The sequence below is a fragment of the Oncorhynchus keta genome, chromosome 23 (assembly GCF_023373465.1).
Source record: "Oncorhynchus keta strain PuntledgeMale-10-30-2019 chromosome 23, Oket_V2, whole genome shotgun sequence".
NCBI lineage: Eukaryota > Metazoa > Chordata > Actinopteri > Salmoniformes > Salmonidae > Oncorhynchus > Oncorhynchus keta.
Genome location: NC_068443.1, coordinates 37,512,413 through 37,538,737, shown reverse-complemented (window position 1 = coordinate 37,538,737; position 26,325 = coordinate 37,512,413). Strand labels below are relative to the sequence as shown.

Below are 26,325 nucleotides of genomic sequence, written 5' to 3'. Positions count from 1 at the left end.
TCTTGAAATGTTCCGTATTGACTTAGAAAGTTTCTTCAAGTGCAGTCGCAAAAACCATCAAGCGCTATGATGAAACTGGCTCTCATGAGGACCGCCACAGGAAAGGAAGACCCAGAGGATTTTTTTTATTTATTTCACCTTTATTTAACCAGGTAGGCCAATTCAGAACAAGTTCTCATTTACAACTGCGACCTGACCAAGATAAAGCAAAGCAGTGTGACACAAACAGAGTTACACACGGAATAAACGTACAGTCATTAACACAATAGAAAAGTCTATATACAGTGTGGCAAATGAAGTAAGATTAGGGAGCTAAGGCAATAAATAGGCAATAAATAGGCCATAGTGGCAAAATAATTACAATTTAGCTATTTGTTCCAGTCATTGGCAGCAGAGAACTGGAAGGAAAGGCGGACCAAGTTAGGAGTTGGCTTTGGGGGTGACCAGTGAAATATACCTGCTGGGGCGTGTGCTACGGGTGGGTGCTGCTCCGGTGACCAGTGAGCTGAGAAGGCGGGCCTTTACCTAGCAAAGACTTATAGATAACCTGGAGCCAGTGGGTTTGGCGACAAATATGAAGTGAGGGCCAGCCAATGAGAGCATACAGGTCACAGTGGTGGGTAGTATATGGGGCTTTGATGACAAAACTAATGGCACTCTGATAGACTACATCCAGTTTGCTGAGTAGAGTGTAGGAGTCTATTTTGTAAATGATATTGCCGAAGTCAAGGATCGGTATGATAGTCAGTTTTACGAGGGTATGTTTGGCAGCCTGAGTGAAGCTTTGTTGCGAAATAGGAAGCCGATTCTAGATTTCATTTTGGATTGGAGATGCTTAATGTGAGTCAGGAAGGAGAGTTTAGGAAGGATAATTTCATGAGAGTTACAAGCCTCAGAAATTGCAACCCAAATAAATGCTTCAGAGTTCAACAGACACATCTCAACATCAATTGTTCAGAGGAGACTGTGTGAATCAGGCCTTCATGGTCGAATTGCTGCAAAGAAACCACTACTAAAAAGGACACTGATAAGAAGAAGAGACTTGCTTGTGCCAAAAAACACGAGCAATGGACATTAGACTGGTGGAAATCTGTCCTTTGGTCTGAGGAGTCCAAATTTTAGATTTTTGGTTCCAACCGCTGTGTCTTTGTGAGACGCAGAGTAGGTGAACGGATGATCTCTGCATGTGTGGTTCCCACTGTGAAGCATGGATGAGGTGTGATGGTGATTTGCCAGTGACACTGTCAGTGATTTATTTCAAATTTCAAAAAGCACACTTAACCAGCATGGCTACCACAGCAGCAATACGCAATCACATCAAGTTTGCACTTAGTGGGACTATCATTTGTTTTTCAACAGGACAATGACCCAACACACCTCCAGACTGTGTAAGGGCTATTTGACCAAGAAGGAGAGTGATGTAGTGCTGCATCAGATAACCTGCCTACACCCAAATGAGATGGTTTGGGATGAGTTGGACCGCAGAGTGAAGGAAAAGCAGCCAACAAGTGCTCAGCAAATGTGGGAACGCCTTCAAGACTGTTGGAAAAGCATTCCAGGTGAAGCTGGTTGAGAGAATGCCAAGAGTGTGCAAAGCTGTCAACACAACTGATTGGCTCAAACGCATTAAGGAAAGAAATTCCACAAATGTACTTTTAACAAGGCACACCTGTTAATTGAAATGGATTCCAGGTGACTGGCTAACGAAGCTGTTTGAGAGAATACCAAGAGTGTGCAAACCTGTCATCAAGGCAAAGGGTGCCTACTTTGAAGAATCTGAAATATAAAATATGATTTCATTTGTTTAACACTTTTGTTTAATACATGATTCCATACGTGTTATTTCATAGTGAAGACCTCAAAACTATTATTCTACAATGTAGAAAATAGTAAAAAATAAAGTAAAACCCTTGAATGAGGTGGTGTCCAAACTTTTGACTGGTACTGTATATATTGAAACTCCAGCATAGCCCAAAAATATTTTTGGTATCTCAGATTGTTTTGGCAATTCTCACATAGCAAACTTCATTGGGATAAAGAATGTTTGACATGCTTTTAACATTTGCATCACAAACCATTTTCTAGAAAATCATGATGAAAGTGGCCATTTTAGGCCCTTGTTAGGCCTAAAAATGTCTCCGGTAAGACTCTATGAACTGTGAACCGTACATGAAACAGACATCTTGATGTCATACCCCTCAGTGTTCTTTAAAATATGGAGTATGTCTAGATTCTGAAATACAACTTTTCACATTAATTTATTCAACATAAAAAAGTACCCTTTTTGATTTTGCTTATTTGAACCCTTTGATGCGTACAATAACATATTTGTGATCATTGTTGAGTGGTCCCTGCAGCGTACCATCGCAAATATGTGATTGGAACAGTTGCAACAGAACGTATGATGCAACAAACGTATCTAAAACAGCATTGTGGTCTGAAAAGCATGTAAACAATGTTTTGTTATGATGGGAAATAAAAGGTCTTCACCACTTTATTCCTCAATTTCACCTTTTATTGTAAAATCTAAAATGCGAACGCCATCATCCAAACATCACACGGAACACATCCACAGCCAAACTCATTCCATAAACTAGTCTAAATAACAGGTTGCGGCTGACCCCCCCAAAAAACACAATTTTGCGACCTAACAGCTAGATTTGTTTACAATGTACCACATCTCTGGTGACCACAAGGAGAGATGTAATATTGTTTCGAAAAGAGATGCGTGTCAGTTAAGCAAACAGCAGCTAAATTCTTTATGATGGCAACTATGTTTGAAAAGTAAAAACTCCTAATTCCTGAATGCCAATCACTATAAGATGCAAATAAACAAAGTAAAAAACTTTTTTTTTTACGTACTTTGCCCACTTTTCAGCATATTACAAATCTTCGATGTACATGTTACAGTGCATACAAGAACCGGAGCATATGACTTGTAACATGGAACCCAAACCGTCTGCACCATCGTGCATAAATTTATTTGGTCCCCCCACACCAAATGCGATCACTACACGCAGGTTAAAATATAAAAACAAAATCTGAACCAATTACATTAATTTGGCATGGCAATTTAGCTAACTAGTTTGCACTTGCTAGCTAATTTGTCCTGGGATATAAACATTGAGTTGTTATTTTACCTGAAATGAACAAGGTCCTCTACTCCGAAAATTAATCCACACATAAAACAGTCAACTAAATTGTTTCTAGTCATCTCTCCTCCTTCCAGGCCTTTTCTTCTCTGGACTTTATATTGCGACTTTCATAAATTAGGTGCATTACTGCCACTGACCTCGTTCGTCTTTCAGTCACCCGTGTGGGTATAACCAATGAGGAGATGGCAAGTGGGTACCTGCTTCTATAAACCAATGAGGAGATGGGAGAGGCAGGACTTGCACTGTGATCTGCGTCACAAATAGAACTGACTTCTATTTTAGCCCTTGGCTTAAGGAGAAATGTATATGCCAAATAAAAATAAAACCACTGGAAAGCGGGTCTGAGCTGGCAACCCTGAAGTACCATAGTTACAATCTGATGCCGCGTTCAAGACAACACTGGGAACTCCAACAAAAAGACAAGCTCCAACTGGGAAAAGTAGTTTTGAACGGTCATCCAACTCGGAATTCCAACTCGGGCATCTCTCTAGAGCTCTGACTTTCCAACCTGAAGATCACTGATGTCGTGATTTTACCTCGTATTTTTCAGAGCTTCCAGTTGTCTTGAAAGCACCATTAATCAGTCGAGTGAACTATCCCTTGTTATAACATCTTTGGTCTGACAGACGCTTACGTAACAACTAGAATGCATTGTATGACGTCAACAAACATGACGTCACCCACAGCTGGCAAATAGCTTAGCATTAGCTCATCATAAATCAGTACAACCCTCAAGAAACTATGTTACACACATCATGTGTCCATTACAATCTATGCAAGAATCAGAATGCATGATTTGTCACCAGTACTTAAAAATGTGAATAAAAAAGTAAATACATTATGACCCATACATACGGTATGCTCCCGAGTGGCGCAGTGGTCTAATGCACTGCATATCAGTGCTAGAGGCATCACTACACTGCATCTTTAGTTTAACTTTTTGCAAATCCCCCCCAAAAACTAAACAAAATACCAACAAGTCTCCAAAAATGTAATTTCAGCCTGTGGTACATGGCCTTAAGACATTGTTTGTAACAATATACTCGTAAAATAGTGATTTTGGTCCACCAGCTTCAAACAGCTGTAAAAACTATATTTTTTGTTTATTGAAAAGATATTTCACAACGATTTAGATGGTACAATGATTGCCTACACTATTCAGAGCTTATTTTCTCACATAAACTGAAATGTTTAGCAACCAGGAAACGACAGAGCTGTTTACACTAGATAACACAACCACAAAATCAGAACATCTTTCACATTTTTACAACATCTGCCTCTCTGGCGGGAGAAATCAATAGGTGAATACTGTGAAACACTATCATACCACTATTACTGCAGATATATAATGGACATTTTCTGAAATCACAATGCACATTTCTTTTGTGTAGCACAGGGGTCTTCAACCTTTTCTAGCATGAGAAACACTTTTCAAAAAGAAACATGTCGCAAGCATTTTATTGCTATCAAATAGGCACGTCTCTTCTCCTCCCCTCTGCAACTCTTCCCCGGGGCCTTTGTCTTCAAGAGAAAGTAGTGCACCATTCTCTATTAATTATATTACCAGGTATAATGACAAATAACTTTAAGGGGGCCCTATAAAATCTGAGGTTTTTATATAAAAAAAACCTCTGGTTTATATTATCCCATTTTTTAAAAATAGATTTTCACTCTCAAAATGACAATTGTTCACCGAGAAACAACAAAATTGGATGTTCTGAGTCAATGTCAATGCTTTAGTCTGGAAGAAAATAACATCTATTTTAGTGTAATTCCTCTTCAATTGCGCATTTGGCCCTTTAAATTGCACATCTAGTGTGCCGGTCTAGTGATGGTTCTGTACTGCTGCTGCTCATGTCATGGCAAAGTTGGCAAATAACAAGTAATAGATACAAATGATATACAGTTGAAGTTTGGAAGGCCCATTTGCGACCAAGCCTTAACATCCTGACTGATGTCTTGAGATGTTGCTTCAATATATCCACATATCCTCAACATGATGCTGCCACCCGCGTGCTCAGCAAATGTGGGAACACCTTCAAGACTGTTGGAAAAGCAAAACCCTTGTAGCAATCACAAAGGTCAGACATTTCTTGTAGTTGGCCACCAGGTTTGCATACATCTCAGGAGGGATTTTGTCCCACTCCTCTTTGCAGATCTTCTCCAAGTCATTAAGGTTTCGAGGCTGACGTTTGGCAACTCGAACCTTCAGCCCCCTCCACAGATTTTCTATGGGATTAAGGTCTGGAGACTGGCTAGGCCACTCCAGGACCTTAATGTGCTTCTTCTTGAGCCACTCCTTTGATGCCTTGGCTGTGTGTTTTGGGTTATTGTCATGCTGGAATACCCATCCACGACCCATTTCAATGGGGGAAGGAGGTTCTCACCCAAGATTTGACGGTACTTGGCCCCGTCCATCGTCCCTTTGATGCGGTGAAGTTGTCCTGTCCCCTTGGCAGAAAAACACCCCCAAAGCATAATGTTTCCACCTCCGTGTTTGACGGTGGGGATGGTGTTCTTGGGGTCATAGGCAGCATTCCTCCTCCCCCAAACACGGCGAGTTGAGTTGATGACAAAGAGCTCCATTTTGGTCTCATCTGACCATAACACTTTCACCCAGTTGTCCTCTGAATCATTCAAATGTTCATTGGCAAACTTCAGACGGGCATGTATGTGCTTTCTTGAGCAGGGGGACCTTGCGGGCGCTGCCGGATTTCAGTCCTTCACGGCGTAGTGTGTTACCAAATGTTTTCTTTGTGACTATGGTCCCAGCTGCCTTGATATCACTGACAAAATCCTCCTGTGTAGTTCTGGGCTGATTCCTCACCGTTCTCATGATCATTGCAACTCCACGAGGTGAGATCTTGCATGGAGCCCCAGGATGAGGGAGATTGACAGTTCTTTTGTGTTTTATCCATTTGCGAATAATCGCACCAACTGTTGTCACCTTCTCACCAAGCTGCTTGGCGATGGTCTTGTAGCCCATTCCAGCCTTGTGTAGGTCTACAATCTTGTCCCTGACATCCTTGGAGAACTCTTTGGTCTTGGCCATGGTGGAGAGTTTGGAATCTGATTGATTGATTGCTTCTGTGGACAGGTGTCTTCTATACAGGTAACAAACTGAGATTAGGAGCACTCCCTTTAAATGTGTGCTCCTAATCTCAGCTCGTTACCTGTATAAAAGACACCCGGGAGCCAGAAATCTTTCTGATTGAGAGGGGGTCAAATACTTATTTCCCTCATTAAAATGCAAATTTATTTATAACATTTTTAACATGCTTTTTTTCTGGATTTTTTTGTTGTTATTCTGTCTCTCACTGTTCAAATAAACCTACCATTAAAATTATAGACTGATAATTTCTTTGTCAGTGGGCAAACATACAAAATCAGCAGGAGATCAAATACACTTTCAGTGAGGGGAAAAAAGTATGTAAACTTCCGACTTCAACTGTACTTACTCATCACATACAGTGCCTTGCGAAAGTATTCGTCCCCTTGAACTTTGCGACCTTTTGCCACATTTCAGGCTTCAAACATAAGAAGGTCGACGACATCCGATCCTCGTTTGCTAAGTCAAACGGCACCGCTGGTTCTGCTCACACTGCCCTACCCTGTGCTCTGACCTCTTTCTCCCCTCTCTCTCCAGATGAAATCTCGCGTCTTGTGACGGCCGGCCGCCCAACAACCTGCCCGCTTGACCCTATCCCGTCCTCTCTTCTCCAGACCATTTCCGGAGACCTTCTCCCTTACCTCACCTCGCTCATCAACTCATCCCTGACCGCTGGCTACGTCCCTTCCGTCCTCAAGAGAGAGAGAGTTGCACCCCTTCTGAAAAAACCTACACTCAATCCCTCCGATGTCAACAACTACAGACCAGTATCCCTTCTTTCTTTTCTCTCCAAAACTCTTGAACGTGCCGTCCTTGGCCAGCTCTCCCGCTATCTCTCTCTGAATGACCTTCTTGATCCAAATCAGTCAGGTTTCAAGACTAGTCATTCAACTGAGACTGCTCTTCTCTGTATCACGGAGGCGCTCCGCACCGCTAAAGCTAACTCTCTCTCCTCTGCTCTCATCCTTCTAGACCTATCGGCTGCCTTCGATACTGTGAACCATCAGATCCTCCTCTCCACCCTCTCCGAGTTGGGCATCTCCGGCGCGGCCCACGCTTGGATTGCGTCCTACCTGACAGGTCGCGTGGCGAGAATCTGTCTCCTCACCACGCGCTCTCACCACTGGTGTCCCCCAGGGCTCTGTTCTAGGCCCTCTCCTATTCTCGCTATACACCAAGTCACTTGGCTCTGTCATAACCTCACATGGTCTCTCCTATCATTGCTATGCAGACGACACACAATTAATCTTCTCCTTTCCCCCTTCTGATGACCAGGTGGCGAATCGCATCTCTGCATGTCTGGCAGACATATCAGTGTGGATGACGGATCACCACCTCAAGCTGAACCTCGGCAAGATGGAGCTGCTCTTCCTCCCGGGAAGGACTGCCCGTTCCATGATCTCACCATCACGGTTGACAACTCCATTGTGTCCTCCTCCCAGAGCGCTAAGAACCTTGGCGTGATCCTGGACAACACCCTGTCGTTCTCAACTAACATCAAGGCGGTGGCCCGTTCCTGTAGGTTCATGCTCTACAACATCTGCAGAGTACGACCCTGCCTCACACAGGAAGCGGCGCAGGTCCTAATCCAGGCACTTGTCATCTCCCGTCTGGACTACTGCAACTCGCTGTTGGCTGGGCTCCCTGCCTGTGCCATTAAACCCCTACAACTCATCCAGAATGCCGCAGCCCGTCTGGTGTTCAACCTTCCCAAGTTCTCTCACGTCACCCCGCTCCTCCGCTCTCTCCACTGGCTTCCAGTTGAAGCTCGCATCCGCTACAAGACCATGGTGCTTGCCTACGGAGCTGTGAGGGGAACGGCACCTCAGTACCTCCAGGCTCTGATCAGGCCCTACACCCAAACAAGGGCACTGCGTTCATCCACCTCTGGCCTGCTCGCCTCCCTACCACTGAGGAAGTACAGTTCCCGCTCAGCCCAGTAAAAACTGTTCGCTGCTCTGGCCCCCCATTGGTGGAACAAACTCCCTCACGACGCCAGGACAGCGGAGTCAATCACCACCTTCCGGAGACACCTGAAACCCCACCTCTTTAAGGAATACCTAGGATAGGATAAGTAATCCTTCTCACCCCCCTTTAAGATTTAGATGCACTATTGTAAAGTGACTATTCTACTGGATGTCATAAGGTGAATGCACCAATTTGTAAGTCGCTCTGGATAAGAGCGTCTGCTAAATGACTTAAATGTAATGTAAATGTAAAAACATAAAGATATAAAACTGTATTTTTGTGTGAAGAATCAACAACAAGTGGGACACAATCATGAAGTGGAACGACATTTATTGGATATTTCAAACTTTTTTAACAAATCAAAAACTGAAAAATTGGGCGTGCAAAATTATTCAGCCCCCTTAAGTTAATACTTTGTAGCGCCACCTTTTGCTGCGATTACAGCTGTAAGTCGCTTGGGGTATGTCTATCAGTTTTGCACATCGAGAGACTGAAATTTTTTCCCATTCCTCCTTGCAAAACAGCTCGAGCTCAGTGAGGTTGGATGGAAAGCATTTGTGAACAGCAGTTCAGTTCTTTCCACAGATTCTCGATTGGATTCAGGTCTGGACTTTGACTTGGCCCTTCTAACACCTGGATATGTTTATTTTTGAACCATTCCATTGTAGATTTTGCTTTATGTTTTGGATCACTGCCTTGTTGGAAGACAAATCTCCGTCCCGGTCTCAGGTCTTTTGCAGACTCCATCAGGTTCTTCCAGAATGGTCCTGTATTTGGCTCCATCCATCTTCCCATCAATTTGAACCATCTTCCCTGTCCCTGCTGAAGAAAAGCAGGCCCAAACCATGATGCTGCCACCACCATGTTTGACAGTGGGGATGGTGTGTTCAGGGTGATGAGCTGTGTTGCTTTTACACCAAACATAACGTTTTGCATTGTTGCCAAAAAGTTCAATTTTGGTTTCATCTGACCAGAGCACCTTCTTCCACATGTTTGGTGTGTCTCCCAGGTGGCTTGTGGCAAACTTTAAACGACACTTTTTTATCTTTAAGAAATTGCTTTCTTCTTGTCACTCTTCCATAAAGGCCAGATTTGTGCAATATACGACTGATTGTTGTCCTATGGACAGAGTCTCCCACCTCAGCTGTATATCTCTGCAGTTCATCCAGAGTGATCATGGGCCTCTTGGCTGCATCTCTGATAAATAAGTCTTCTCCTTGTATGAGCTGAAAGTTTAGAGGGACGGCCAGGTCTTGGTAGATTTGCAGTGGTCTGATACTCCTTCCATTTCAATAGTATCGCTTGCACAGTGCTCCTTGGGATGTTTAAAGCTTGGGAAATATTTTTGTATCCAAATCCGGCTTTAAACTTCTTCACAACAGTATCTCGGACCTGCCTGGTGTGTTCCTTGTTCTTCATGATGCTCTCTGCACTTTTAACGGACCTCTGAGACTATCACAGTGCAGGTGCATTTATACGGAGACTTGATTACACACAGGTGGATTGTATTTATCATCATTAGTCATTTAGGTCAACATTGGATCATTCAGAGATCCTCACTGAACTTCTGGAGAGAGTTTGCTGCACTGAAAGTAAAGGGGCTGAATAATTTTGCACACCCAATTTTTCCGTTTTTGATTTGTTAAAAAAGTTTGAAATATCCAATAAATGTCGTTCCACTTCATGATTGTGTCCCACTTGTTGTTGATTCTTCACAAAAAAATACAGTTTTATTTATTTATGTTTGAAGCCTGAAATGTGGCAAAAGGTCACAAAGTTCAATACTTTCCCAAGGCACTGTACTTCTGCCAGGTAAGCCTACGTTGCAGTTAACATTTAATTGAGTATGTTTTGGGGAAAGTATTTCCGTCAACCCACAAGACTTTTATCACATCAACTGGCTACACATGGACTGATAGACAAACACCCACCACAGACAGAAAGGGGCAATATTGCTGGAAATCAATTGGCAGCTTTATTGTATTAGGTTTGGCTTTTTTTTTTTTAACCAGTGATGGGATAATGTCAATGCTGCATTGGTTAGATAATATCTGCGAGCTTGCGGTGTCTGATACTTCTGAGATTTATTCATGACAGTTTGCGGTAGAACACGTTGTTGGAGACCCCTGGTGTAGCACCTTTAACCAATCACAGACCATTAGGATTGCACATTCGGCAAATCACCAGCATATATCTTTTGAATCCATTTCCCCATTCACTGTTAGGAGAGAGCCCACTCTGGAAATGTTATGTACTTGTATAGTATATTGTTCCAAAGAACAACTTAAAATGAACAAAATAAAAAAAAAGCTACTTTTGACATTCATATTTGTTTTATGTTGAATAAATTAAATGTCAAAAATGAATGTCTATACATACTCCATATTTTTGCGCACACTACAAGGAGTACAATGACACCGATATGTTGTCTGTATCGTGTACGGTTCCCATGTCATGTCATATAACAATGGCCACTTTAATCATCATTTTCTCAAAAATGGTCTCTGATACAAATGAAAAAAGCATGTCAAACATCTTTCCTCCCAACAAAGTTTCTGTGAGAGATGCGAGAACAATCTGAGATACATAAAATATTTTGGGGCTGCGCTGGCGATTCCCGAAAATGGCAGGTAGTCTACTGGTTAGAGCGTTGGGCCAATAACCGAAAGGTTGCTAGATCAAATCCCCGAGCTGACAAGGTAAAAATCTGTCATTCTGCCCCCGAACAAGGAAGTTTAACCCACTGTTCCTAGGCCGTCATTGTAAATAAGAATTTGTTTTTATCTGACTTGCCTAGTTAAAAGGTTAAATACATTTTAAAAGACACCATTAGCATGTAACATTGAGAACCACTCAGATGTTCCCATTCGTCCCATGAGTAATGTCTATAGCCTTCGAAGACATAGTCTAAAACTTTTTATCAGGTACACTAGACACTATTCAACAGTACAATAAAGAGTAGTCAACAAAGCCATTACAATATATTTCATTGTCAATACATTGAATACCACCTCCCTCATAACAACTTGGCTAATAATTCAGGGCTGGACTCAAAAATCATTATTAAGCCTACCAACTGGAAACAGAGCATTGTACCCTACAATGGCTATTCATTCCTCTCATGGGGTCATTGTAGGGCCAAGACATTTTGCTAACCGGTTCTGTCCAAAAATAATTCATGTGTAATGATGAACTAATAATGTAAAGTTTATAAAACTTGAAGTACCAAGTTCAAATCCAACACACCTCGTTTCGGCTGCATGTCCTGTGAGCCTCCCGCGAAAATGTCCTGTGGGTTCAAAGTGCTTTGATGCAACGCAGAGTCCGAGTTAGTCCTATAGCGCAGGGAAAGAGACATACACCACTTAAGGGGGGTGACCAACTGTATCAGTTGTGGAAAGTCAAGGGAGCGTTACACAACGAAATCCCAACAGTTCGACGTCACATAGTCGGGTTATCTTACCTCCTCCAACTGGTGTCAGATGGGGGTGACAGATACACTGAACCATATGGACAGCTATCAATGTGATACCCCTGGTTAAGGGCAACACAAATCTGTAGCATTTCACAACTGATAATGGATGTAAAACACCATTATGCCATAAAGTACAGCATATGCTTTTGAAGTACAAATGGTTAAAGATGTTAAATAGTGGTGCTTGCTTTAAAGAAAAGGCTAATTGTTACTGTAAAATTACTATGTAATTACCATGTCATTCATAGTCAAATATCCATTGCATAGCAGACCGTAAATAATAAAAAGTTAACTATACAGTAGCATACACCGACAGTAAAAGATATTTGGCGTCCATGTTTGTCGAGGGGCCTTCCATGTGGGGACGTGATGCGGTTTCTGTCCCGGTAAACTCTGTCAACCAATCCATGATGCCGTGTTGTCCTGCTAGTGTCACCTGAACCTTGAAAGGGAGTCTGCAGACACCGAACAAAGAAAACCAGTTACAAGCTCCATAGATAAAAGACAGAAAAATGTATGTCAACAAAAGAGTAAACAAATTTCCATTTCGGGTAAGACACATACAGCGACTTCAAAAAGTATTCACACCCCTTGACCTGATTGTCTTTTTTTGTCACTGGCCTTCACACAATACCACATAATGTCGAAGTGGAATTGTTATTCGAAGTTTCAACAAATTAATAAAAAATGAAAAGCTGAAATGCCTTTCCAATATCCAAACACTTTATGGCAAGCCTAAATAAGTTAAGGAGTAAGAATGTACTTAACAAGTCACATAATAAATTGCATGGACTCTTTGTGCAATAATAGTGTTTAACATGATTTTTGAATGACTACCTCAGCTCTGTAACCCACACATACTGTAAGGTCAGACAGTCAAGCAGTGAATTTCAAATACAGATTCACCCACAAAGACCAGGGAGGTTTTCCAATGCCTCGCAAAGAAGGGCACCTATTGGTAGATAAGTAAAAACATTTTTTTTTTAAAGCAGACATTGAATATCCCTTTGAGCATGGTGAAGTTATTAATTACAATTTGGATGGTGTATCAATACACCCAGTCACTACGAAGATACAGGCATCCTACTCAGTTTCCAGAGAGGAAAGAAACCATGAGGGATTTCACCATGAGGCCAATGGTGACTTTAAAACAGTTACAGTTTAATAGCTGTGATAGGAGAACTGAGAATGGATCGACAACTATTTAGTTACTCCACAATAGTAACCTAATTGACAAATTGAAAAGAAGGAAGCATGTACAGAATATGTTTGCAAAGAGGCACGAAAGTAATACTGAAATAAAGTGTTGCAAAGCAATTATCTTTTTGTCATGAATACAAAGTGTTATTTTTGGGACAAATCCAATATAACACATAACCGAGTACCACTCTCCATATTTTCAAGCATATTGGCTGCATCATGTTATGGGTATGCTTGTAATCGTTAAGGACTGGGGAGTTATTCAGGATAAAAAATAAACGGAATGGAGCCAAGCACAGGCTAAATCCTTCAGGAAATTCTGGTTCAGTCTGCTTTTCACCAGACAATGGGAGACTAATTCACCTTTCAGCAGAACAATAACCTTCAACACAAGGCCAACTCTATACTGGAGCTGCTTACCAAGAAGACAGTGAATGTTCTTGAGTGGCCGAGTTACAAATACTCACAGCTGTAATCACTGTCAAAGGTGCTTCTACAAAGTATTGACTTAGTGGTGTGAATACTTATGTAAATGACATATTTCTTTAATTCATTTTAAATACGTTTGTTAACATTTATATGGGGTATTGTGTAGGTGAGAGAAGAAAAATGTAATCCATTTTGAATTCAGGCTATAACACAACAAATTGTGGAATACGTCACGGGGTATGAATACTTTGAGTCCGACAAACACACATTACCTGAAAAGGCATGTCAATGGTGCCATTTCCAATCTGATTGACATTTGGCAATGATCCGCCATAGTACTGCCCACGGTTTTGTCCCAGCTGTAAATACTGGGTCTTCTGTAACTGTAACTGTATAAGGAGTGACAAAACAAAACAAAGAGCAAACATGGCATCAGATAATGTTCGGTATGAAATATTCAACAATAATTCAAAATCAAAATGAGGGTGACAGAGAGCACAAAAATTCTGACTGATGAAAAAAAACTTTCCTTGTTTAACATTGATTCTATAGATTACAAATCACTCCATCCATCTCAGTTAGAACCAAGGGGATAAGACTTGTCTGGCCTAAGCAATTGTTGTTACAATATTGTTGTGTGAAAATGACATTTACTCTCCTTTAACCTCAATTTACCTAATAAACTTCATAGAGAAAATACATTTTTCAGCAATTACAGATCACCCATGATTAAATGATGTTTTCTTTATCTACAATCTTGCTACACCGCCTCATCTTGACATTGAATGGCACCACATATAGGCCTAACTGGGATAACTATCACCTATATGAATGTCTTTCCAGCCTTACAAAAACTCAAGGTCACACCCTTATAGGTTCAACAGTTTACCTGCTATGAGTATGCAAATAGTTGATCTCAAATCAAATCACATTTTATTGTTCACATACACAGTTAGCAGATAATGCGAGTGTAGCGAAATGCAGTGCATCTCCTCCTCATGGACTGCACCAGATTTGCCCGTTCTTGCTGTGAGATGTTACCCCACTCTTCCACCAAGGCACCTGCAAGTTCCCAGATATTTCTGGGGGGAATGGCCCTAGCCCTCACCCTCTGATCCAACAGGTCCCAGACATGCTCAATGGGATTGAGATCCGGGCTCTTCGCTGGCCATGGCAGAACACTGACATGCCTGTCTTGCAGGAAGTCACGCACAGAATGAGCAGTATGGCTGGTGGCATTGTCATGCTGGAGGGTCATGTCAGGATGAGCCTGCAGGAAGAGTATCACATGAGGGAGGAGGGTGTCTTCCCTGTAACGCACAGCATTGAGATTGCCTGCAATGACAACAAGCTCAGTCCGATGATGCTGTGACATACTGACACAGACCATGACTGACCCTCCACCTCCAAATCGATCCCGCTCCAGAGTACAGACCTCGGTATAACGCTCATTCCTTCGACGATAAACGCAAATCCGACCATCATCCCTGGTGAGACAAAACCGCAACTCGTCAGTGAAGAGCACTTTTTGCCAGTCCTGTCTGGTCCAGCGACGGTGGATTTGTGCCCATAGGCGACATTGTTGCCAGTGATGTCTTGGGAGGACCTTCCTTACAACAGGCCTACAGGCCCTCAGTCCAGCCTCTCTCAGCCTATTGCGGACGGTCTGAGCACTGATGGAGGGATTGTGCGTTCCTGGTGTAACTCGGGCAGTTGTTGTTGCCATCCTGTACCTGTCCCGCAGGTGTGATGTTCGGATGTACCGATCCGGTGCAGGTGTTGTTACATGTGGTCTGCCACTGCAAGGACGATCAGCTGTCCGTCCTGCCTCCCTGTAGCGCTGTCTTAGGCATCTCACAGTACGGACATTGCAATTTATTGCCCTGGCCACATCAGCAGTCCCCATGCCTCCTTGCAGCATGCCAAGGCACGTTCACGCAGATGAGCAAGGACCCCGGGCATCTTTCTTTTGGTGTTTTTCAGAGTCAGTAGAAAGGCCTCTTTAGTGACCTAAGGTTTCATAACTGTGACCTTTAATTGCCTATCGTCTGTAAACTGTTAGTATATTAATGACCGTTCCACAGGTGCATGTTCATTAATCGTTTATGGTTCATTGAACAAGCATGGGAAACAGTGTTTAAACCCTTTATAATGAAGATCTGTGATGTTATTTGGATTTTTAAGGATTTTCGTTGAAAAGACAGGGTCCTGAAAAAGGGCCATTTATTTTTTTTGCTGAGTTTACATTTCAGAAATTTCTCTTATGTACTAGAGATACTGAGTAATATCACGAGACAGTCATTTTTTATATTTTGTTTAGAAAAGCTGGTAATCAAAGTTGTTTAATCCTATACGCAGACAGTACCCAAACTGTTCATGTCTGTCACGAACATGCACTATTGATTAAAGCAGGGAAATAATTTAATAACAATCTCTAAAGCCTATTTCTCCAGAGTGTTTTGAAAATACAGTAATCTCCCAATAGTGAGTCAAGTTTGAATACATCTTGTTATTTTGTTGACAGAAGATTACATGCATTTTGGGATCAGTGTTTCACAAATCCAACCACATATGAATCTAGTCAAAATGTGCCTACTTGAGTGAACTTGTAGGCTCGCTGCCTCCTGCACTGTCAAAAGTTATTATCAAATACTGAGTATTAGACTTGCACTTCATATTAATGAATGCATAATATATGTTACAAAGTAAGTATTATGTTTATAGCCTCATACTATAACTAGAGCTGGGAATTGCCTGGGACCTCATGATACGATATTATCACGATACTTTGGCTGTCAATACGATATGTATTAGGATTCTCACGATTGTATATTTATTGCGATTGGATACTGTTATTTTATTGCGATTCGATGTTCCAAACCTATATTGATCGCCATACGTATGCTGCAGAGTGTCAAGAGAGTTTTTTTAATCAATCATGGAAACAAAAATGTTTTAAAAAAGTGCAGGTATACAGGCCACTAGCACAAAAATAATATTGCATTATTGCAAAAATGATACGATACAATATATTGTCCAAAATAATATCCCGATATGTAGCTGTATCGACTTCGTCCCCCATCACTAATACTATAGGGCCAAAAGCAATATTTTAAAAGAGATTCTCCAGTACTTTTGTATACTTTTTAGCTAGTAGCCCTCTCGCTCGCTTTGTGTGCATCTTGCTAGCTGAGGGGCTAAAACTCATTGGCTAGAACTGGAATTGCTAGGGGGCTGTCCCATGTAGGGGAAAAGGTGCACCGTTTCCAGAAAAACAATCGCTTTCAAACTAGGGATTTCATGGCTGACTGCGGTAACAGGAATTCTGCTCATAAATGCATGTCTGAACTACACAACTACACTACACCCCAAAGTTCCAGAGCATGTCCTCAAATAGTGAAACCTACTCTTCCCAAATGTGTTTGTTGGAATTGCACCCAGGTTTGACTTCCAAAGGTTCCAGCCTAACACAATAAATCACCCACTTCAGGAAAAAGAACAGATGTCACCTCAACACTGAATTAATCAATTGAAATCAATAGAAAATGTGTTATTTTCTGCGAATTAAAACCAAAAACTACACTGATGATTGTCCAATGTATTCAATGGATAGTACCATCCAAATAAGGATGCAGTAATTTAACCAGTCAGTGAGCGATGCCAATGTTGCTACAGTATCTCAGAACCCGCCCATTTGAAACTATTTCAAATGCGCTGGTTCTGCTGGCAACGTTTCTCAAATGCACCAATGTTATTTCGTATACATTTTGTAGAAAAATGTACTGCCAAAAGCACTGAAATGACATTGATCTAGAGCGCAATATGTTGCTGGCATTAGAGGCCTGCGGCATGCGGTTTTTGTCGTCAACATAATCTGTGCGGGTTTGTCATCTTTGATATGCCACTGTCAATCATATTGCTGTACTTGTCTGCCCAGTTTCACAGCACGACTGATTTTCCCACCTGGTTATTAGCCTGTGTGTCTTTGGTGATCTTTAAACTGAACATACTGCTCTCCAAAATGCTTCTATACATAGAAATTGCTGTTCATCTGAAGCTTCTTCCTCGCCTAGAGTGCGATCAGAAAAACCAACGAACGTTCTATTTGATGTGGCTGTCAAACACGCATGCACGCCCCACATTAGTTGGCTATTGCCTTGCACTGGAGCTATATTGTGCAACTTTTGAAGACGGAGGGACTTGAGTCGGGATACCTCTCCATTTGAGAATAAATACACGAATACGAGAATAAGACTGCTGGTTGCCATTCATGCCAAGAATATTAGCTGGCACGTAGGGGGCTGTTTGTTATTGTTTACCTCCCTGGCCAGCTACGTGCCCGCCGCGAATATTATTGAATTTGACAGCTCACCAGCAATAACAGCAAATGGGTAAAACATTTTTTTTAAACAGACAAGCTTACCCTCGCTGCTCGGGTAATACTCAAATCTTTCATCACTTCCTCGAATGCTGCGGTCTCCTCTGCCTGCTTCTGATTATGTAAAGCGATTTTCTCGCTAAATTTCCGCGGATTGTTTGATGTCGCCATGTTTCGCTCTTCTGCTCCGCTTTCCCTTCAATGACGTTGCATGCACACGTCCTTGCGCGTGGGCGTAGGTGACGCGCACATCTGGAACGCCTGCATCCCCCACCTTCTTCACCAGGGATGGGTGAAATACCAAAAAGTGATATTAAGTTATACATTTTACCCTCATTGTTGCTTGTCTGAACATGTTACCAACGGTCCACTTGTCAGACGTATGCGGATAACAAAAATAAGATGCTCCAAAGAACGTGTTTGTCGGGTTCTTCTTGTTTGCTTGCCTTTTGTAGCCACTTAGCCTACAAGGCATAACAATACTCTATCCTGTTCCCCTTATTTTCCTCTGATGAAGGCTTGAGCCTATGAAAGTGGTTGTGTGTGTCCGTTCCTTTCCAATTATTGTAGGCCTAGTGTCTTTAATAACTAGGCCCTGGCCAGATGTCTCCACTCAAAGGAGAGCGCTTACTGGCAATATAAATCTCACTTGGAATTAAACGCATAAACCACTGTAAATCACACAATTAACTACTAATATGCTGAAAGTACTAACACTATCAAAAATGTATTTTTTTTGACAGACACTAAGGCCAAAGATGAGGTTTTGAGCGACAGGCACAGTCCAAGCACAATGAAACAATATGCCGTTTCACCCACCATTCAGAGTAGTGGAAATAAATTGGCTGTAAAGTAACCAAGGAAACCATTGAAATTGTATTACAGGGCACTGGGTGTGTGGGATTATGCTGTTATTGCAAACTAAACCCTGGAAAAAACCTTGGAGTTGAGCCTCAGTGAAAAGGCTAGCTAAAATGGAGAGAATGTCATGTCTTAGTAGATTCCTGTATTCTGCTCCTCAGATACATTTATCTGGTTACATAAACACAGAAATGGCAAGCATTTCCAAAGCATGAGACAGCATGCTTCCCTGTACATTCAGTGCCTTAGGAAAGTATTCGCACCCCTGGACTTTTTCCACATTTTGTTACGTTACAGCCTTATTCTAAAATGTATTAATAAAACATTTAAAAAACTCAATCTACACACAATACCCCATAATGATAAAGCAAAAACATATCGATATGCAAAGCTTATTAAAGAGCAGTGAAACTATCAAGAGTATTGTGCAAGGTTTCTTTTTTCCTCTTCTATTTATCAGAACTCAGAATAAGACCCAGATGCAGACAGCTAGATTCACAGATGTTTTTTGACAAAGTCAGGTCAAAGGCAGGCAGAGGTCCGTAATCCAGGGTAGAGTCAATAAGGTACAGAACAGCAGGCAGGCTCAGGACAGGCAGAGGATCGTAAATGGGTCAGAGTCAGGCAGGTACAGAACAGCAGGCATACTCTGGGTCAGGGCATGCAGCATGGTCAGAACCAGGGAAACCTAACTTGAGACCGCAGGGCGCCGCGCAAACACACTGGTAAGACCTGACGAGACAAACTGGCAACAGACAAACAGAGAATGCCGGTATAAATACTGGGGATAATGAGGAAGGTGGGCAACACCTGGAGGGGGGTGGAGACTAGCACAAAGACAGTTGAAACAGATCAGGGTGTGATACTATTGTTAGAAATCTTGCGAGAGACCAATCTGGTCTTCCAGATTGATATTTCTGTCATTTCGGGTGTTGTATATGACAGACACCTGCTAAGATACTGTATTTGCATTTCACACAGCCTTACCAGAAATGTGCTTCTGAAAACTGTTGTGACAGTCTTTCCCTTGCAAGGCTTCTCCAGTACCATTTTCCCATATCAGCAGGTAATGTGCATGTATATAAACACTAAAATGGAGATTTCACTTCACTTCTCAGAAATATGTTTTTTCTGTTTGTGATAAACAACATTTTTCAAAATCCACTGTATATACTGTAATCTCTCTGCCAATACACAGTATACACTGAGTGTACAAAACATTAAGAACACCTTCCTAATATATATATTCTTTAACCTGTCTCCTCCCCTTCATCTGCACTGATTGAAGTAGATAGATGAAGTGACATCAATAAGGGGTCATAGCTTTCACCTGGTTAGTCTATGTAATGGAAAGAGCAGCTGTTCTCAGTGAACGTAGGTTCATTTGAAGAACCTGCCAGACATTTCTTGAATCTATTAAAATGTGGTAGCCTTCCAAAAGAGAAATGAAGATGTGTCACATGAAATGGAAGTAGATGTAACAGCTAGAATATCAGTTAGCAGAAATAATTTCCCGGTGGAAATGACATCTAATTGTGTAGGCTATGGACAATAAACTATTGTCGAATGTGTTCTGGGTTGTCACACTTCAATAAGCATTCCTGGATAGCAATGATTCATAAAACATAATTGCACACAATCTCACTGTTTATTAGTTCATATGAGTGAATTAAACTATAATTTAAAACAATTTTTTTTTGAATATAGTGAACAATAGAACAATAATGTAGAGTACACCCTTCAAGGTGAGGTACAGACTAATGGAGAAATCTACATAAAAAAATAAAGTCCCAAACTTGTCTCTTCATTGCAGTGTGATATATTTTCTAGATTGACTGTAAATGCCTCATTGTCAATCTTCAAATACAATTAAATCAAATTTTATTTGTCACATGCGCCGAATACAACAGGTAACCTTACCATGAAACGCTTACTTACAAGCCCTTAACCAACAATGCAGTTTTAAGAAAATAACTACAAAAAAGTAACAAATAATTAAAGAGCAGCAGTAAAATAACAATAGCGAGGCCATATACAGGGGGCACCGGTACAGAGTAAATGTGCAGGGGCACCGGTGTCGAGGTAATATGTACATGTAGGTAGCGTTATTAAAGTGACTATGCATAGATAATAACAGAGAGCTGCAGCAGTATAGAAGAGGGGGAGGGGCAATGCAAATAGTTTGGGTAGCCATTTGATTAGATGTTCAGGAGTCTTATGGCTAGGGAGTAGAAGCTGTTTAGAAGTCTCTTGGACCTAGACTTGGACCTCTGGTACCTCTTGCCATGCGGTAGCAGAGAGAACAGTCTATGACTAGGGTAATTGGAATCTTTGAACATTTTTAGGGCTTCCATCTGACACAGCCTGGTGTAGAGGTCCTGGATGGCAGGAAGCTTGGCCCCGGTGATGTAATGGGCCATACTCACTACCCTCTGTAGTGCCTTGCCGTCAGAGGCCGAGCAGTTGCCATACTAGGCAGTGATGCAACCCGTCAGGATGCTCTTGATGGTGCAGCTGTAGAACCATTTGAGGATCTGAGGACCCATGCCAAATATGCACACATGACTGTAAGTCGCTTTGGATAAAAGCGTCTGCTAAATGGCATATATTATTATTATTATTATCTTTTTAGTCTCCTGAGGGGGAATAGGTTTTGCCGTGCACTCTTCACGACTGTCTTAAAATGACAATCTTAAAGCAGCAAACAGCAGTTGAAACAATAACAGCCCACTACCATTTTTGGATAACATGGGGGGATGGGGCTGGGAAAATGTAACCACTCAAATTCAAAGGCAGAGCTATGGATGCAAGGACCGACCATCCCATGATATCAAAATGACAGTTTTAACTGTGTTTATTATGCTATACAATATATGTCTACATTTACTTTGTTTACAAACATTGGAGTAAAGCAAGCTTATTTTGGCTTCTGATATGGTACCACGTTTGGACTAAGCTCATGAGGAATTTATAATTTATAATTCTTCAAGAATCAATGGGTACATAAAATTCATTTATGGGGCGACAGGGTAGCCTAGTGGTTAGAGCGTTGGGCTAGTAACCAAAAGGTTCAAATCCCCAAGCTGACAAGATACAAATCTGTCGTTCTGCCCCTGAACAAGGCAGTTAACCCAGGCCATCATTGAAAATAAGAATTTGTTCTTAACTGACTTGCCTAGTTAAATAAAGGTAAATAAAATGTATGTCCACAAATGGATGTTGCAACTGCTGATTGCCCCTTTAAGCGATTACTTATTTGCCAAGTTCCACTATTTTACTATGGATATAATGGAACTTTAAAGTTGCGCCAACATCTTCATTGTCTCTTACTCATAGATCAAGTTGACCACACTGCTGTTCTCTCCCTGGCCTGGTAAGACACATTTTTATTGGTTCTTTTGTATCTCATGGTTGCTTTCCTATTCAAACAAGCCTGGAAACTGGAAAATGTTATTAGGACATGCACTGTATTCATTTATTTTTCATGAAATCATTTTTATTGATTTCAATTTAATAAATCCTTTATTTAGCTCATATGTTATTGAGATTATTTTACAATGATGACCTGGGTTTGGTTAGTTTGGTAGTTATCATTAATATGACACAATTCATTGAATGCTTTACATACCAGACTTTCTATGTATAGTAGCAGTGGTGGAAAAAGTACTCAGTTGTCAAAATTTAGGAAAAGTAAAGATACCTTAATAGAAAATTACCTAAGTAAAAGTGAAAGTCACCCAGTAAAATACTACTTGAGTAAAAGTCTAAAAGTATTTGGTTTTAAATATACTTAAGTATCAAAAGTAAATGAAATTGCTCAAATGTACTTAAAGTATTGAAAAAGCAAAAGTATAAATAATTTCAAATCCCTTAAACTGGATGACACAATTTTCTTCCTTTTTATTGACGGAGCCAGGGGCACACTCCAACGCTCAGACATAATTTACAAACAAAAAGCATTTGTGCTTAGTGATTCCGCCAGATCAGAGGCAGTAGGGATGAGCAGGGATGTTCTCTTGTGTGAAGTGTGTGAATTGGATCATTTTCCTGTCAAAATGTAACATGTGCTTTTGGGGGTTAGGGAAAATGTATGGAGTAAAAAGTATATTATTTTCTTTCGGAATGTAGTGAAGTAAAAGTACAGACACCCCAAAAAACAGCTTAAGTGAAAATACTTTAAAGTATTACTTAATAAGTACTTTACACCACTGTATAGTAGGCTACCCTTCATTTCAACTCCCCAAACTGTTATCCAATCATCAATTTTATCATTTACAGGTAATGATGTCTAATAGGACTTGTCTCCCTGGAAACTCTACCACAGAATGCTTAGACCCAATCTGTCTTAGTTCTTCTGTGGGTCTGCCTCTGTTCTTCATAGTGCTGGGAATAGTGATTGCACTGGTATTCACCCAGCACAGTAAATTGAGGAGCATGTCACAGTTAAATCAACTGAAGAGCACAGAGGTCAAAACACGTCAGTCTGAGGGTTCCCAATACACAGCCATGGTCAGACCACCACCTACTGATTATAGCTCTATCTACGAGAACATCACTGACTCCAACAAGACAGCCAGAAACATAAACAGGTCAGGTAGGCTACATGATGATTCGTTTGGGTTGATTTTGTATTGAAATGTTCAAACAAAATGGAGTGTAAAATGGAAGTTGATTAGGTTTCATTTGCCTTTTGCAAACTCTTCATTTTCTAGATTTCATGTATTAATCCTGCTGTGTATCAATGACTCAACACTGGACTTTTAACAAAATTGAGGAATGTTGACCACGTGAAAGTGAGCACACATATGCCATGTTTGTTGTGGTGCAACTCTACAGGTCACCTATGGAACCCGAGGATGTATACCTGCAATGTGATTCATCTGATGACGCAATTTACAGCAACGACCCGCCGTGTAGCCTGACCGCGCTGCCTGCTGACATTGAGGAGGACGACCTTTATATAATGCCAGATGCTTTATAGGTACAGCCACAAAGATGACCCTATCAGGTCCAGACTGAGTCATCTTTTCATAGGACAGGAAGGGGAATCAAAAGAAAAGACGCAATATGCTTGTCTTATATGTTTTAGCCACCTTTGAAGTCAAATTTGGCCACATGACAAAATAGGCTAATTTGTCTTAATTCGATTGTTTTGCTTTGTTAAAGGACAAGCACAGTAAAAATTCTGTTTTGCCTGTGTTTCACATCATACTGTACAACAGCTGATAAAACTAACACTGTAAAATTGCAATCTAATGGCAATCTACATTAAGATTCTTAATTGTTACCCAGAAATGATTTGATATTGATATAAAAAAAGAGCCCCATTCGGCCTTTAACAGACTGAAAAGTATGTTATTCTGTTATTGTACATTGTAAATATTTTAAGAGGCGTCTGCTAGGTTAAGAACAACACCTTTTTTGGGCAATTTGAATCATACGTAGCAGTGAAGCCCTAAATATATACAGTTGAAGTCAGAAGTTTATACACCTTCGCCATACATACACCTTCGCCAAATACATTTAAACTCAGTTTTTCACAATTCCTGACATTTAATCCCAGTAAAAATTCCCTGTCATAGGTCAGTTAGGATCATCACTGTATTTCAAGAATGGGAAATGTCAGAATAATAGTAGAGAGAATGATTTATTTCAGCTTTTATTTCTTTTGTCACATTCCCAGTGGGTCAGAAGTTTACATACACTCAATTAGTATTTGATAGCATTGCCTTTCAATTGTATAACTTGGGTCAAACGTTTTGGGTAGCCTTCCACATGCTTCCCACAATAAGTTGGGTGAATTTTGGCCCATTCCTCAAATAAAATAAAATGTTATTGGTCACATACACATGGTTAGCAGATGTTAATGCGAGTGTAGCGAAATGCTTGTGCTTCTAGTTTAGACCGTGCAATAATATCTAACAAGTAATCTAACAATTTCACAACAACTACATTATAAACACAAGTGTAAAGGAATGAATAAAAAAATATATGGATGAGCGATGGCCGAATGGCATAGGCAAGATACAGTAGATGGTATAGAGTACAGTATATACATATGAGATGAGTAATGTAGGGTATGTAAACATTATATAAAGTGGCATTGTTTTTTATTTTTTATTTCACCTTTATTTAACCAGGTAGGCTAGTTGAGAACAAGTTCTCATTTGCAACTGCGACCTGGCCAAAATAAAGCATAGCAGTATGAACAGACAACACAGAGTTACACATGGAGTAAACAATTAACAAGTCAATAACACAGTAGGAAGAAAAAAGGGGGAGTCTATATACATTGTGTGCAAAAGGCATGAGGAGGTAGGTGAATAATTACAATTTTGCAGATTAACACTGGAGTGATAAATGATCAGATGGTCATGTACAGGTAGAGAGATATTGGTGTGCAAAAGAGCAGAAAAGTAAATAAATAAAAACAGTATGGGGATGAGGTAGGTAAAAATGGGTGGGCTATTTACCGATAAGACTATGTACAGCTGCAGCGATCAGTTAGCTGCTCAGATAGCAGATGTTTGAAGTTGGTGAGGGAGATAAAAGTCTCCAACTTCAGCGATTTTTGCAATTCGTTCCAGTCACAGGCAGCAGAGAACTGGAACGAAAGGCGGCCAAATGAGGTGTTGGCTTTAGGGATGATCAGTGAGATACACCTGCTGGAGCGCGTGCTACGGATGGGTGTTGCCATCGTGACCAGTGAACTGAGATAAGGCGGAGCTTTACCTAGCATGGACTTGTAGATGACCTGGAGCCAGTGGAGTGGGTCTGGCGACGAATATGTAGCGAATAAGTAGTTTAAAGTGACTAGTGATACATTTATTACATCCAATTTTTAATTATTAAAGTGGCTAGAGATTTGAGTCAGTATGTTGGCAGAAGTCACTCAATGTTAGTGAAGGCTGTTTAACAGTGTGATGGCCTTGAAATAGGAGCTGTTTTTCAGTCTCTCGGTCCCAGCTTTGATGCACCTGTACTGACTTTGTCTTCTGGATGATAGCCAGTGGCTCGGGTGGTTGTTGTCCTTGATGATCTTTTTGGCCTTCCTGTGACATCGGGTGCTGTAGGTGTCCTGGAGGGCAGGTCGTTTGCTCCCGGTGATGCGTTGTGCAGACCTCACTACCCTCTGGAGAGCCTTGCGGTTGTGGGCGGAGCTGTTGCCGTACCAGGCGGTGATACAGCCAGACAGACAGGATGCTCTCAATTGTGCACCTGTAAAAGTTTGTGAGTGTTTTCGGTGACAAGCCAAATTTCTTCAGCCTCCCGAGGTTAAAGAGGCACTGTTGCGCCTTCTTCACCACGCTATCTGTGTGGGTGGACCATTTCAGTTTGTCTGTGATGTGTAATCACCTTCTCCACTATTGTCCCGTCAATTGGATAGGGGGGTGCTCCCTCTGCTGTTTCCTGAAGTCCACGATCATCTCCTTTGTTTTGTTGATGTTGAGTGTGAGGTTATTTTCCTGACACCACACTCCGAGGGCCCTCACCTCCTCCCTGTAGGCTGTCTCGTCATTGTTGGTAACCAAGCTTACCACTGTAATGTCGTGTCATCACGTTGGCCTGGGGGGTAGGTTTATGACAGTCACCCCCCTTTTCCAAATGAGGTTACATTTGCAAAACCCTTGGTTAACATAGAGATTCTGCAAACATCAGAAGGTGGGGGGGTGAACTATATTCTGGTAAGCCGAACAATTTAACATATGCAGTGGTACTTAATGAATACGATGTCAGTTCGGTTGTCATC

At 41.2% G+C, this 26,325-nt stretch overlaps 1 protein-coding gene across 4 annotated transcripts in view; it reads right to left on the bottom strand.

The window, feature by feature from the left end:
• crtc1a (CREB regulated transcription coactivator 1a) overlaps nucleotides 1-18,262 on the bottom strand; it is a 46,729-nt gene extending 28,467 nt beyond the window's left edge. For all 4 annotated transcript variants that reach the window (XM_052477145.1, XM_052477147.1, XM_052477146.1 and 1 more), the window contains exons 1-5: nucleotides 17,760-18,262; nucleotides 13,609-13,725; nucleotides 12,034-12,162; nucleotides 11,696-11,757; nucleotides 11,479-11,567 (exon numbers count right to left, since the gene is read on the bottom strand). In XM_052477145.1, coding sequence (XP_052333105.1) covers nucleotides 11,479-11,567; nucleotides 11,696-11,757; nucleotides 12,034-12,162; nucleotides 13,609-13,725; nucleotides 17,760-17,885 — 523 coding nt within the window. In that variant the 5' untranslated portion in view covers nucleotides 17,886-18,262. The remainder of the gene's footprint in view (nucleotides 1-11,478; nucleotides 11,568-11,695; nucleotides 11,758-12,033; nucleotides 12,163-13,608; nucleotides 13,726-17,759) is intronic.
• Nucleotides 18,263-26,325: the final 8,063 nt, after the last annotated feature.